General features: G+C 35.8%; 1 protein-coding gene across 7 annotated transcripts in view; it reads left to right on the forward strand.

The window, feature by feature from the left end:
* Positions 1–15102, forward strand: part of PRDM5 (PR/SET domain 5) — a 95069-nt gene that overhangs the window by 53843 nt on the left and 26124 nt on the right. For all 7 annotated transcript variants that reach the window (XR_015699675.1, XM_087736486.1, XM_087736481.1 and 4 more), the window contains one exon: positions 1318–1411. Coding sequence is in view for 6 of the 7 variants with exons in the window: in XM_087736486.1 (XP_087592612.1) it covers positions 1318–1411 (94 nt within the window). In the remaining variant the exon portion in view is untranslated. The remainder of the gene's footprint in view (positions 1–1317; positions 1412–15102) is intronic.

The following is a 15102-nucleotide window of genomic DNA, read 5'->3' on the forward strand; positions in this document are numbered from 1 at the left end:
ATCCCTAATGTCAGGGAATAAAAACTATGCAAGTCCATCCAGTATTGAAATGATATCTCATTTACTCTTCCTTTAGGTGCAGCATAATACGTACTATGCGAGATAAGCATTTTATGATGTAATAAAGAATTTTATATCACTTCAATGTCTTTCATAGAAATAAGAATTAATTTCCCTATCTGAAGAGAGTCATGTGCAAAGCTTGAAGCCCAAATTGTCAGCTGTACATATAATTTAATGTGTTATCTTTCCTATCCCATTTAAATAGACACTTATAACTGAAGTAATCCAAAATTCTCTGCTAAAAAAGCAGTCACAGTTATAAGGAAAAGTTATTCAATAGGCTGATAAATCTTCACTTCAGAATTGGGCGTTGAAAGTACAGTGTGAAAAAGGATGAGAACCCGTGTTTGTAACTTAGTTCAAGGTGGTCTTGCTGTTGACCACACAGGTTGGATAGGACACTTTGTGATTATTTTTTTATCCATTTTGAAATTATTCTTCTTATATCAGCAAGGCGCTCTAGCCTTAAAAGCTTGATTTCAAAAGTCAAGCTCAGTGTATGATTTAGTGTTAGTGACAATTCAAATATACTTCTCATGATCAATTCTCTAAATACAATCTGATTCTAGCACTTATTACAAACTAGATAGGATCCAGTGTGCAATTTGTGTTGACTGAAATCACTGTCTGTCATACTTCAGATGAACGGATGGCTGAGTTCCCTTGATTTGAGGCAGTCAGAAATCATATGTACAAATCTCCATAGAGATCTTTTAAAGCTCCAGTTCAAGTTTGCAACAGGAAAAGTTATACTAGGTTAGGTAAACTATTTTCACTACATTTCATAATATAAAGAAATTTCATAATATAAAAAAATTCTGTGGGATTATAAGCTTTTAAAATTAGACCCATTAATGAAGATTAATTTTATTAGGTAACCAAACTATTGTTTGCTGGTTTAGAAACCACTATCACAGATATCAAACTGAAAAATAGATGTTTTATTTTTGCAATCATGAAAATACACAAAGGTGAATTGGGCATTTTTAATAGTTACTATTTAGGAAATAGTAAGCTTAGGAACTGAAAAGCCAGTTTATTTTGCCATTAATAATGAGATTTGTTTAGACATTTTAGAAGAAAATTGAAAGAACACCTATAGCTAATTCCTTAGAATCTCTGCCTGATGTGATGGAGTAAAATATATAATGGAAACAATAGCGGTCAATGTCAATACAGTTAAAATATTCCATATTTCACTTCTTTTAAAGCTATGCTGAAGCTTTCATTCTTGTCTTTCCCCACCCCGTGTAGACTCATACAGGAGAAAAAGAGAAGATTTGCCCGTATTGCGGACAGAAGTTTGCAAGCAATGGAACACTGAGAGTTCATATTCGAAGCCACACAGGTACAGTATTGTTTGTTGTTATGAACAGAGAAGACTTTCTAAATATATACCAAGGTATCTGCAAGTACGCCCACAATTTGTCTATCTACAAACAGAAATGCAAATTTACAGGTAGGCCTAACACAGCATCTTTTTCAGACATTTTACCTGCTTAATGTGTAAAACCAGATTCTGTTCTCAACTGTAATTATGTATGAATGTGTGTGTGCGTGTATATATAGATGAATAGTTATATGTATATACAATATTCATTCATCTCTGTGGCTGCTAAGGTGTTTTGAAACTGATTTCATATTAATGTAACATCTGACCTTATCACAACCTGCATGTTACCCAAATTGGAATGTTCTACCTTGAGCATGCTTTAACTCAAAATTTATTTTCTGTTGCAACATCTGACTCGTTCTGCTGATCTCCTAATATTCCTGGGTCTGAGTTATGTAACTTATTTTATATTGCCACACAGATTGCATTACTATTTCCCTATCATGTTATATATGTGAAAATAAATGAGTCATGTTGTCATGTTGATAGGTTTCATTTTGTGAGCTTATGCTTTCATTCAAGTAAGTGGTGGGCAACTGAAAGGGGTTTCTTTGTGATAATTTGTTTCCAACATATAATAGTATAGCTTTCCCTTTGGCAGTCAAAGCATCAGGTAACAAATAGCCTTCCTATGACATTCCATTCACTTTGCATAAGCAAATTTGGTTTGCAGAGAGATGACAGAATTGGTGTGTTTTAATCATTTGGCTTTCTACTATGTTTGGAAAAGTCTTAATCACTTCAGTCTATCAAGACCACCTGTTAAGATTACAGGTTTTACTAGTTTTTGATATATTGTGATTTTTGGATTTGACAGCTATAGACACTAGCAAATTTTTATTCTGTTCCTGCAGTCAGGATAAAAGGCTAAAATTTACTTTTATCTTTAGCTCTTATTCTTTACTAAATTCCATGTTTGGAAAATTTATCCCTCATAGCAGCTGTATAAAAACATGTACATATAAGCCTGTGTATATGCATTCTGCTGAGGTGGTTCATGTATACTGTATAATCAGACACAAAAGACAGTGAAGGTCAGAGCTGGCAAGACCCAGAATCACAATGCAGCAGTTCTGTCCATTCCTCCTTTTTATTCTTGTTCTTTCTTCCATAACTCCACCTTATCCTTCCTGCACAATCTTTTTGTTTGTTTGTTTGTTTGTTTGTTTTTTTGGCTTCCTGAAGACCCAGCACTCATGGAGCATGTGGTATGACGATTTAGAGAGCCCTTGGGGACTGTGCCTTTTGGAAGGACCAACCACTTGCCCACCTGGGCTGTACTTTAATGAATCAGGTAGACAGGAGTAAAAGGAAGCATTCAATAGTATTGTTAGTTAGTCCCTCAGTTAGTTAGTGCATCAGTCTAGGCTTCTAGCAATAAGACTGCCTCGATTTCTGGTCTGTGTTAACTTTTTTCATGAAGTTATTTTGCTGTTTTAATTGTGGATATTTCTTTACCTTCACCTTGCCATCCCATGAGGAACTATATTACCCTTTAATTTTCTGATATTTTGGCGTACTAGACTTTCATGAAAATTAGGACTTTTATAGTTGTGGTTCTGCACCACCCCCCCCCCCCCCCCCCAGTGTTTAAAGGAATATCAAAATGTTACTCTAATTCTTCATTAAAATCTCTAGAATCACATTACAATGTTTTTTGCAGGCAAGTCTGCTTTATTGCCTTTACTAGTGTGGTGCTTTTGTTTTTTCTTATTTCACAGGCCCTTTCCTTAAACTTCAGGTATGTTTTCTGTGTGCTATCGATGTTATACATCAGTTTGCACAGAGCTGAAGGGCCCTAGTTTTTCAAGTTGATAGTGCAGATAGCTCTTGGGGAAAATGGTTTATAGCTATCTGAGTGAAAATGCTTTTCACACATGTGCTGCTACCAGTTACATTTAGTGTTTCAGCTCTCTCAAGCAGGCTTTCCTAAATTTAGGAGTTAGGCTAAGGTGAATTTCATGAAACCACACACCAGAGACCTCTAACCTTGACTAGAGAGCCTTGCAAAATTTGTAGGCACTATTATGTGAGAAACAGTAAACTATGACATTTTGAACTTACTTGAAGTAGAAAGGCACTGAAGATTTCCAGTACATTTGTAAATTAAATGTGGTGGAAGAAACTACCTTGCTAGGAGATGATACAGGTTGGAATTACGGGAATATGCAGTGTGAAAACAACTTATGAAAGAATAACACTGCAGAAGAAGGGAAACTTTCAAGGCTTCTTTCTTTACCCGAAAAGCTAGAAGCACTCATTTTAAAGAGAGTTACTAATTCAGGGAAAGCGCCTTACTAAATTCATTTATAATGACCTGTGATAAATAAACTCTGATCCTCTCCTTTTCCAGTCTAGCTGCGATTGTGATGTCAATCACATTTTTGGTGGACAATTTTGTGATTCGCATCATTCACTGTGAGAATCAACTGAAATACATTTTCATGGTTGTTTTTGATGTCATTCTGATTCTTGACTGTTTCTTGATTATCCTGATAAAATGAGGGAGCGGGGCTGGAAAGAGAGGAGGGAAGGGGGGAGTTGCCACTAAGTTGTGACTTGTGGTTTAAAAAAAAATCTGTAAGTTATATGGCAAAATGCTTTATGTGAGGTTTAGTGAGAAAATGCCATAGTTACATTCATGTTGTACTTCTGGAGAGGTGGTTTTGACTTGTGCTGTGCATGAAGACTTCAGGCAAGTTGCTCATGATCATAATACATGCAGACTAGCTGCAAGAGGAAATTGTTGTCCAATGTTCAGTGGGCCTGAGGAAGCATAGCTTTCTGAGGAATAGCTTGCATCATTTCCAAAGAAAGTAAGGGTAGTTGGTGAAGGGAATCCGTGTTATCTGCAAACAGTACAAAAAAAAGTTGAATACTCATTTGATGGCTTTTAATAATAAACTTCACTGCATCATGAAAATCCTTGACAACTTTTCAGGGATTTTCTGAGCAATAAGAAATTTTCAGTTCATCAAACAGTGGAACCACAAACTTATTTTATTCAGTGATGAATGTTTGGTTTCTAAATGTTGCGGTGTTGAATACTTCATTCTCTTGGTATCTGTTAAATTCTGTGGGTTTGAATTAATCAGTTCAAAACCGTGCCCTCCCTTTTTTTGGTCAGACTTCAGAGTATCAGTTTTCATTGTCAGCTAGAAGTGAAGCAACTAGCTACCATCCGTTTTCAAGAGGTGATTCGTCTTTGTGAATAAGCCTTCAGCTGGGGCTAAGCTTTTGGTGCAACTAAGCAGTACACCGTAAGTGTAAATATTGTGAAGACCTTCATGTCTTGGTGATTACAGCTGATCAGGTTTGAGGTCCTGATGCAGATGTTTGTGTTATCCCATTTTCTGTGCACCTGGTCAGCTAGACTTGGTTTTATTAGCTACTTGGTATAAGAGGCTTTGTTCTGTATGTACAAAATAAAGCCAGGCAGAGTTCTTTTTAAGAGAGTTGTGTATCAGGTTTTGTCCTTTTTTTATTTATAAAGCTGTTCTTTATATATAAAGTCAGTTCTTGGGTACCCTCCTGGTTCTGCTTTGGAATTGTATTTTTGATATGCTTAATAATCCATGTACAAAAAGAGATGCTCTTTGGGTTTTTGGCTTTTATTTAATAAGCAGCATGTGTTCTTAAATATTGTTACTTACAGATGTATGCATGCTTCCTCGATAAGCAATTTTCTTCCCTCTTTTATCTTAGAGTAAGACTCTGTAAATGAGCCCTAACAGTACTTGGCCTTTTGCAGAAACTGAGCTGGTTTGGGGTGAGTGAACATGTCTCCATGTGCATGTATAGAGGGAAGGGGTTGATGTTTGCATGTGAACCTAGCGTATTGCTCTGTAATTCATCATCTGGGTTTCGAGCCTTGGCATGACAGAGACAGCGCTCTGTAGGTCAGCTGAAACACTATAGCACATTCTCCCTCTGCTGTATCCTGTTGGTTTATGACTTCTTAGGGTCAGAGGGAGCTGGGGTTAATTCAGCAAAAGAATCCTCTGACTGTGATATAAATTCCTTGGCTTGTTCATAAATTGTAGAAGAAATTCTATGGTCTGCTCCTTGGGCTTGAAAACTGGGGGCCAGGAGGTTAATTACTTCCCTAAAGTTTCAAGCAACTTTCAGTGTTAACGGTTACTGCCTGCGGTTTGTGCAGCTTTGCAGTTGCTTTACACATAGGTATTTAAATACGTTAATTGCTGTCTCTTGTGTGTGTGTTTGTGTGTGTGCCTATGTAATACATATACACATGCATTTTATCTGTCTGATACTTATACTGCTGCTTTCCTAATTACTGGTATCCTAATCCCTTCCATCTTTGGGATGTAGCACATCAAGTTGTGGAACAAGAAAGTTGTTGTGAGGTAGTTTATATTTGCACGTTAATTTATTTTTGAGTTAAAAGAATTCAGTGTTTTAACTGTAATTCTGTCCTTTCTATGCCGTCTTTTACCTGCTCCGTTACCTAGGGGACTGGTGAGGGACAACTGATGACCATACATGTCTCCAGAAAATGCTTACACATGTAAATATAGGTTAAAATGTAACCTTATTTTGCTTTTTCCATCACATTTAGTCAAAGTCTTGATAAAAAGCCAGTAAGATATCTATGACTTTACATCTGTCCTGCATGTTTTCTGAAAAGATTAATGTTTCTATTCTATACCATTTAAAAGTCATGACTTTAATGTGGCATTCTTACATGTTATATTCTCTGGTGTGTGGAAAAAGCAGCTTTATTTTGTAAGCGTGAGTTGAGAAGGTTCTTTGTTAGTTTGATTCCATATACGTGAATAAAAGATAATACCAACAGATTACATTAAAACAGCAAAAAGCATTCAGACTGTGGACTTCCATATCCTTTGTGTCAACACAGTTAAGCTTACCTTTTCAATTTCCATTTCCATAACTAAAGACTGTTTTATAAGCTCGTGAAAACATTTCATCATACTTGTCCCCCATAACTTTAAGTGCTGGTTGCCTTCTTGAGATGTGTCTCATGCTTTGCATTGAGAGCCTGATGTTATGGTCCTAACTTTGCCATTGTAGTCACATTTCTACAATTTGATTAACTAGGCATTTGAGCATATTTAAAATCATATTTAAGGTCCACCTGTATAAAAATCTAGGTCCAAATTTTGCACTTTCATGTAAAAATTCCTGAGTAAACAAACAAATTATTAGTTGTATAGTTATAATAAAAATCTTTGGTTATTAACAGTAGTGCAATCATCTATGAACATAAAAGACTTCAAAGTAGTTGCAGGAAGTAATGAGTTGAAGTACAGTATAACTCTTGTTTATTACTGTGTAAAATATCTCTCCAAAGTTTTAATACCTAAACAGGCAACTGGTTGTTCATGTACATAGAAATAATGTACAACCAGGATCCTCGTTCTAGCAAATCTTCTGGCAAATTACCTTATAAGTAATTTATATTTTCCTACATTAAAAAAAAGATAAAAGGGATGCTTGAAGGAACTTCCTCTCATATCACAATGAAGTATGTGAAAAAATGTATCTGTATCTAGTCAGTGAACAGCTTGCAAATGTCTACAGATAGATTGTTTCTATTCAATAACTTATAAATGATCTCTCTTTTATCTACCAAATTTAAAAAGGAGCTTGCAGAAGGCCTCAAAGGTAAGGATTCTGCATTTCTAAACCTTTCAGTTTATACATCATTGTCCTATTTATCTCCAGACAACAGTTAAATCTTTAAAAGTACCTGTAAAGTTTCATGCAGCTGTCAGCTTCTTGTCGTCTGCTTCCATGAATGAAGAAATGTTCTTATAAGGGATAGATTATTTGAATGCTAGTGACATCTTTAGATCAAATGAATTACTGATTGATTAATGTATACACTTTAAAAGATTTCGTTGACCATTGGGTTCACTGAAGTCATAGATATTAATGCTCCATCCATAGGGAGACCAAATTGCTTAATTCCACTGATAGATGCAAAGAATGAAACTGTTTTATTCTTTAAAGTAAGTGTGTCGGGGTTTTTTTGTGACTAAAATCTTAATACCACTGTAGAACTGATGAGAATCTGTAAGTAAGTAATAATGGTAATTATTTCATGCTTTACTGTACAGATTCAGATAGCTGCCTTATTTTTTTAGGGTCCTTTACTAGTCTTTATAATTCATTTAGTTACAAATAGCTAAAGCCTCAATTATATCATGATATTTCTTATGCACCAGATAGGACAAACATTTTGACTATTGGTCTTAACTACAGGGAATCTGAATTCTCTGAATAAACCCAAAACTTTGCAGAAAACAGACCTTCTCAGCTGTGAAAATACCGCTTCTGTGCTTCAGAGAATAAGACATGGCTAAGTACTTACAAGAAAGAGTATTAATAGGAAAAAAAAAAAAATGGTTAAAGCAACTGGTTTTCCCTTATTTTGAAAAGAATAGCATTTGAGTTTTTTTCTTATATAAATATGTGACCATTTTTAGTGAATGGGAAATGCATCTGGTTGACTTAAAAGCAATTCTATTTCTCCCTTGTGCCTGGAAAATACACAAGTATTGGAGCTTGGTTAGAAAGCATTCACAAATACACAGGCTTAATGTTGTTAATCATTGGTGAAGGAAAAAAAAAAAAAAAAGCAGAAATATTTAATCTCTTGTCTTCTGAGTCTGCCAAGTTTGAATGTTTGTTGAAATGAAGAATGCGTAAGATGTCTCTAATTGACCCATACCTGAGTACTGTTTTTCCGTTTCTCTCGGGCAACAGGACTGTTCTGCTCAGAGCAGTCCAAGAGCTATCCCTTTCTTTGTCTGGCTGACTATGAGTGTAGAATTGCATGTATGTTTGGGGTTTCTGGGTCTTCTCTCAGCTGACGTCCACAAGTATTTTATCTTTCAAATCATGAAGTTGTTTGGTTCTTGGCATGAGAAGGCTACTCCTGTGTGAGTACTTCTGTATCTTCTAAATTTGAGTGTTCAAGGGTTGAAAATCAGGCAGGCCAGAATTTCGTACAGGCCAGATCACTGTGTTTATTGTCTAGTCCAGATTAAGACTAGTCCAGGTGTCGTAAAGAGAACAGCTAGCTGCTGCAGTTGGCCAAGCTTCTTGATTACTTTCCCATTATTTTCCCTTCCTAGAATCCCTGGTCAAAATTAGAAAAATGCTTGAGAGACCTAGGGTATTAAATGCTTTTGAAAATGCTACTCGGTATGTAGAAAACTGCCACCTCTACACAAGAGGAAATTTATTGTTTTGAAGAAGTGTTTGTCTTCTCAAGGGCCGTTTGACATGCTGTATAACACCAGGGTGGTGAAATTTACTGAAAATTTTCTTCAAGTGTGAATATTTAATCTTCATTCAATAGTTGGTTTTCTGGCATTTTCTGATTTAAGTTCTGTTGAAATCACTTGGTTCCATGAGTTCCTATTGAACTTAATTTTAATTCCTAATGAAGTTCCTTTCATGTGGGAGAAATTCGGCTCTGTGTATCTTAGGTTTCTTTGTCTGTGTGTACATATTTGTATAATACATTAACTGGATTCTGTACAGTTAAGGACACAAACTTCCTTTTTAATTTGATGGGAACACCATATACAGAGCAACAGCAGCCAGGGATAAATGTGTAAAGCTGTCAAGTGCTCTATATGAACAGATAATGTTCTAAAGCATGTGTCATAGATTACAATTTTGTTATATCCGTTAACCTTTTGCCCATCCTTACTTGCTGTTGAATGCTGTCATCACTCCAGATTATCTCTGACTAAAAAAGCCCTCTTGCAATTCCCATTCTGGGCTGCCCTGTTGATCACCTGGTGTGGAGCGTTGCATGTGTGATCCAGATGGCCCCCTTGCCTCCCAATTCCTCCGCAGGTGAATTGCCTTCTTTCCACCACAGTTGGGCGATGGTGGAATCTCCCTTCTTCCCCTCCTCCCTACCCCAATCTTAAGTTAGGCCTTTAAAAAGGATTCTACTTTACCATAACTGTTCTAAAAATTGACATTTTGAAATAATACACTCAGAGAGAGAGAGAGATATTTTTAGGAAATAACCTTCTAATCCTTTATAATACATAGTTCAACATCTGAAAAGGAGCTATATTTAGAAGATGGTAAATGGTCTATGGAAGATTCTGAGGGACCACATTGCCATAATTAGTTGTTAATTTTTGAAAGAAAACCAAAGAAAACAATTCTTTTTAAGTTACATAGACTGCACGTGATCTGATGTTCAGTGCAATCTGTCGTAAGTCTTTTTCTGATGTGTCGATCTAGACCAGTGGTGCTGAATACCCCAGCTGACCAAGCACAGACATATTAAAAACTATAAAAAAATCCCTTGATAATTTCACTGTATAATTCAAATTCTTCATTCCTTAATACAGCAGTTTAGTTCCCATTAAGAGAGAAAGCCAGGCAATTTGTACATGAAGGCTAACATATGCACCTAATAATTGCATACAAGTGACCAAGCAAGCCGCATGGGAATGGGGATGGTAAATACGACTAAATTTAACAGAATTAAATACAAGTAATGCCCATATATGGTTTGAAAGAGCTCTGTGAGGCTGCTTCCAAAACTGAATGTCATAGTTCATCAAATGCATACTTTTGCATGCTGTTGACTATCTTCTCTGTGCCTCTGTTTCTCTCTTTTGTTTTGCTGGTCTCTTCAGACACTTTTGTTACAGTCTCTTCAGATTAGGACTATTTCTTTGTTGCATGTTTCATTTGTCTCGTTTGATGGGAGTATATTTGTCACCTGTAAAGTACGTGTTTGTTTGATCTTACTTGAGGTCATTGTTTCAAAGTAATCAGTAACACTGGTGTTTATATCAGGTTTCCATCTGATTTTGTAATTACCTTTTTTGTGGCTAAGTTGACTACAGGGAATGCAAAATACAGTGTGAAAATAGCAACACATATGACTAATTTGAATTATTGCGTCTCAAAGTCTTTATTAAATGTCTAGCTGTAGCCTCTGAAATCTTGAATGTGTATTTGGTTTTGTTCCTTACTTGTTTTGCTCCCAGGGGTATCTGAGTTTGGGAAAACTCACTGTAAATACTGCTTATGCCACCTTTGATTGCAAATATATCATAGGAAACTGTCCATCCTGAGTTGAATTGGAACTGAAGAATCTGGCATTTAACTACTTATGCTACATTACGGTCTAGTAGGTATTGTGATCTCAAGCTAGAAGTGTACACACTTGAGAAAAAAAGATATCAATTCTGTCATGACATGTTTCCAGATCAAAATGCCATATGGTTTTCAATCATGGAATTGTTTTTCGTAATCCTTGTATTAGGGTTACATTTATTTTTATTATGTTAAAAGCTTTGTTTTTATTCATACAAAATCTGGAAGTAGAATGTCTAGACTTTGAATTATATTAAATCCACTGCAATTTATCCAAGGATTATTTATTTGGGGTTATTTGTACAGAAGTGCCATTAATGCGTTGAGCAGTTTGTTCTTGAACAGCAGGGGCATGACAGTCAGCTGTAACTCGAGGGTAAACATAGCATTTATTACATCTGTCTGTCTTGAACGTTTTAGTATTTTAATGATAGCCATTGTTCTTAGTGATTGTTGCATTCACAACATTACTTCTGGGCATGTTGACTGGACAAGCTGTCAAATTAAGTTGTGTTTAATATGCCTACTGGATTTTGATACTGCACTGAAGTAGAAAGCCTGGTGAAATGTTTTAGTGAAAAGTGCAGATCATACTCTCAGTTGTGGTTTAATGGCAGAATTGCAAACAATAACATAGAAGGTGGGACATTTTTTCAGATATTTTCCAAATGTGAAGTGTTAGGATTAAGACTTGGTGGTGTATTTGGAAGTTAAAAGATTTTTTTCCCCCATGTTATCCATATTTTTTTTATATAACTCAAATTTCAAACAAAACAAAAAAACCCAGCTGCCCTCACTTTGTGAAATAATACCTTTGAAAACTTACTCTACTATTGACTGCAATGAAAAGGCATTGTAGTAAAAAAAGGGTGTACTGATTTACTTGAGTATGAGACCCCTGGTAAGGATTTATCATTGCCACCAAACATAAAGATATTTCTATATTTTATATATATTTATATATAAAAAGATATTTACATAAAAATGCAGAGTGCAAATGGCATAATTGTTAATGAGCGTCAGCAACTTTACCTAAGGTGCACCCCCTGTTAGTATGGTGTTATCACATATTGACACCATACCTCATAAGCATGCTTCTAGCAGTAAATCCAAGAAGAAAATATAGTTTGCCGTAGGTGAAATATCTTTCATTTATTTTGATGCTTAGTAACTCCTTTTTGTGAGGACAAGAGAAATAGAGATACATGACTTATAACACCATTTCATCTGCTCGTCTTAGTCATTCTTACTTTTAATCTCCTTGTAACAGATCCATTCCTTTTCTCATTAGAGAAGCTTTACATCTGGGTATCTCCAAGTATTTATTGTGTGTGAGTTGATCTGAAGCCTGGTTTAATATTCCAATGCTTATAATTAATTTTTGGTGGTCTTTGCTTGATTGCAGACAAATGCGAAAGCATTGATGGATAACGTCACCTTCCCAAGAGCTTTTTATCACATCGCATTTGCTCTCCAGTTTTTCTTAGTGACAATTCTAAACTTTGTCAAAGCACAAACCCCCTCATTTGTGGACACTTGGAATAGTTCTGTATGAAACGTTGCACTTCAGCAAACCTTCATGTGTGGGAGGAATATATTTAGCATTCATTATTTCAAATCTGTTTTTTCTCTGTTGTCATCTTATGCCATTTGCATCTCGCAGTATTAGAGAAAGGATCCACTGCTCCTGCTTATCTTGCAGGACTTAAAGTGGGATAGATTGTGTAAGACTTCTCTTGGGGAACACCTGCTTCCCCACTAGTCTCACTGACAAATCTGCTATTGGGATCATTCTTACGAGCAACTGACTGTAGCGTGAATAATGTTTGCCTGGTCTAGTTCTGAAGCAAGGAGGGAAGTTAATTTTTACGAGAGAGAGAGAAGTTAATAAGTAGGATTGTAATAATCGTGCCAAAATCTGCTGTCCATAAGTTTAGACATCTAATCTAAATTAGTCGCCTGGACTCCTGATACAGTAAATAGAGAAAAAGATGCATTGACTGAGGGCATTCAGTTCTCAGACAGGCAACAAAGTTAGGCCCTTTCCAGAGAGCAATTCATCCTAACTTTTTAATCTTTAATTTCACTGGGATTCAGAACAACTAGTTAAAATCAGATATTACATTTTCACATGGCTGATGTCAAATGAGGGGAATCTTACTCTTTTTCACAGATCAAATAATTTTAAAATACAAGTTATTTTTAATTAAAAGCAGTTATAAATATCCATATATTTCTCACACAGCGGCACAAACTCGTCTCTGGACTGGTTACAGAGAGACTAAGAAATTTATTCTAAGAAATTTGGCTATTGCAAGCACAGATCTGTTTTAAGTGGCTCACAGTTAATTTTGTAAAATCCTAAACCTCTGAGGTAGAAGATAAGTTCCACATTTAAAAAATGCGTATGCACAGGGGAAACAGTTGCTTATGTAAGCTCAAGGGCACTTGTGTATGTTTTGGGCATACAAGCTACAAAGATTAGGTGAAAGAAAATAACATGAAAAATAAGAACAACAGTAAAATTACTTGTGGTCATCTTTGAAATTGTTTTACTGACAATTATTAATGACACAAGTGCATGAGAAGTTGTTTATATAATTTAGAAAAATAGGATGTCACCAAGCATCAATGTCAAGTCAGAGCTTGCAGTCTGTGTTACATAGTACACCTGATTTTTTGGAAGAGCGGAGATTTTTGAAAATTTACAGAACATAGCAGCTGCTCAAAGCCAATCTTTTTCAGGTGTAAGATGTTGATAGAAAGTCATACTGTTGCCCTCTACTGGCATCTGCTGAAAGCTCTTAAGGCCCTACTCATCAAGTACTACTATACTACTCATAATTTCTGAAGGACGCTTTCAATCCATTACAGACAAACTCAAAACCATCCTTTGAAAGCAAAAGTCTTTCCCTTTAAAGAGACTCGGGGATGGGGGAGAGAGGGAGAAGGGGTACAACCTCTACCTGTCAATGCTCATCTGCTTACAAACTGCTGCAAGCTTTAACTTCTACATTCAAAAGCCCTAAAACATAAAAATGTCGGCTGAATTAATTAAATATTTGAGTACTGGCAACTGTTGGAGTGTTTGAATTTCAAAGGCATGGATTAAAGACATCAAGGGTCATGAGAGTATCGTATTTCAAACTGCTCAATGAAAACACAGCTATAATACAGTGATTGTTGTCATCATCCTAAAAAAAAAAAGCCAAATTCACACAATTGTGTTTTCTGAGAGATGGCAGAATACAAGAAAGAAAAATATTTGTATTCCACAAGTACTTTACTACACAGTTTTTTGCTGCTGTCATTAACAGTTATCTAAACAGTAATAAAAGACAGAAAAGGACAGAATAGTCTATCTACTAAATAGTTTTTTTTTTTTTAATGCCCTTAAATAATCATCTAATCTCAGCTGCCCTCAAATCTCTACACAACCTGTGACTATATGGAGATTTTATGTCCAACAGTGGCTATCAGTTGATGAGCTGTACTGTGCTCACCATCGGTCCTTCTGAAGAGCTGTTTCTGTAAGCTGTCTCCATTACATACTTTTTGTGATCCTTTGACATCTGTTCCCAAGAATGAAAACATCCAATATCTTCCCTCTGAGCAATCATGGAGGAACACCTCATGCAGAGAAAAGATGAGAAGAGGGATGAGGCTTCCTTTCTCCAAGTCAAGATGAATATCGCTGTTATTAAGGACCCTGGAACTTTAAATGCTTACCTCTGTTACTGCCACTCTCTTACACTCTGATCTTTGGCATATCAGTGAAATATGTCTGACTTTTTTTTTTAACTGTAAAATGTAGTTAATCTTACTTATGTATTTTCCAGGATTGAGTATGAGTGTTGTTAAGTGTTTGACATTTGGACTGTGTTAAATCTCTCTATACATGCAAAGCTTCTTTCATGAGCAGAAAGCTGTGCATTGACTTAGAATAGGCTTTACTTAACTTGTGTTTTTAAATAAAGGTTTGTTACACCTTCAGCATTATGACCGTGTAGAAACAATTCCATTTTGTAAATAGAAAAATAGTTATTGTATCTTAATTTGTTGAACTGTGTTTTTATACTAGAAACAACCTGCTATTTGCTCTTAAAGTGTTGTGTACAGAAAGAGGAGGCAATCGACTCAGATTCCAGTGCATTGCCTAAAGAGTTAAAAATTAAAATGCCCTTGGGGAATTATAAAGCTTTACCACTTTTTCCAAATTATGGACCTAGCTTAGAAACTCTTCACTCTTTGATTCTCAGTAGCTCAGTATCCACATTATGCTAATGTGAGTTTGGGAAAATCGATGCTAAATGACACCAGTTTAATGGAGCATTAAAATAAATACCTTTAAGATATGGGATGCTGCAAGGGCGATGCTAAGATCCTTCTGCTTCCATTTTGATCATAAATTGCGACACAAAAATTGTAGAAACTTTTGATTAACTAGCTTCTAACAGTTAGTTCAGATACAGCATTAAAAAAGAGTAGATCTTATATTTCATTGGCATTCTGACACCCAGAGG

This window comes from Nipponia nippon, unplaced genomic scaffold (genome assembly GCF_047370975.1).
Source record: "Nipponia nippon isolate SJK-2023a ecotype South Korea unplaced genomic scaffold, ASM4737097v1 scaffold_6, whole genome shotgun sequence".
NCBI lineage: Eukaryota > Metazoa > Chordata > Aves > Pelecaniformes > Threskiornithidae > Nipponia > Nipponia nippon.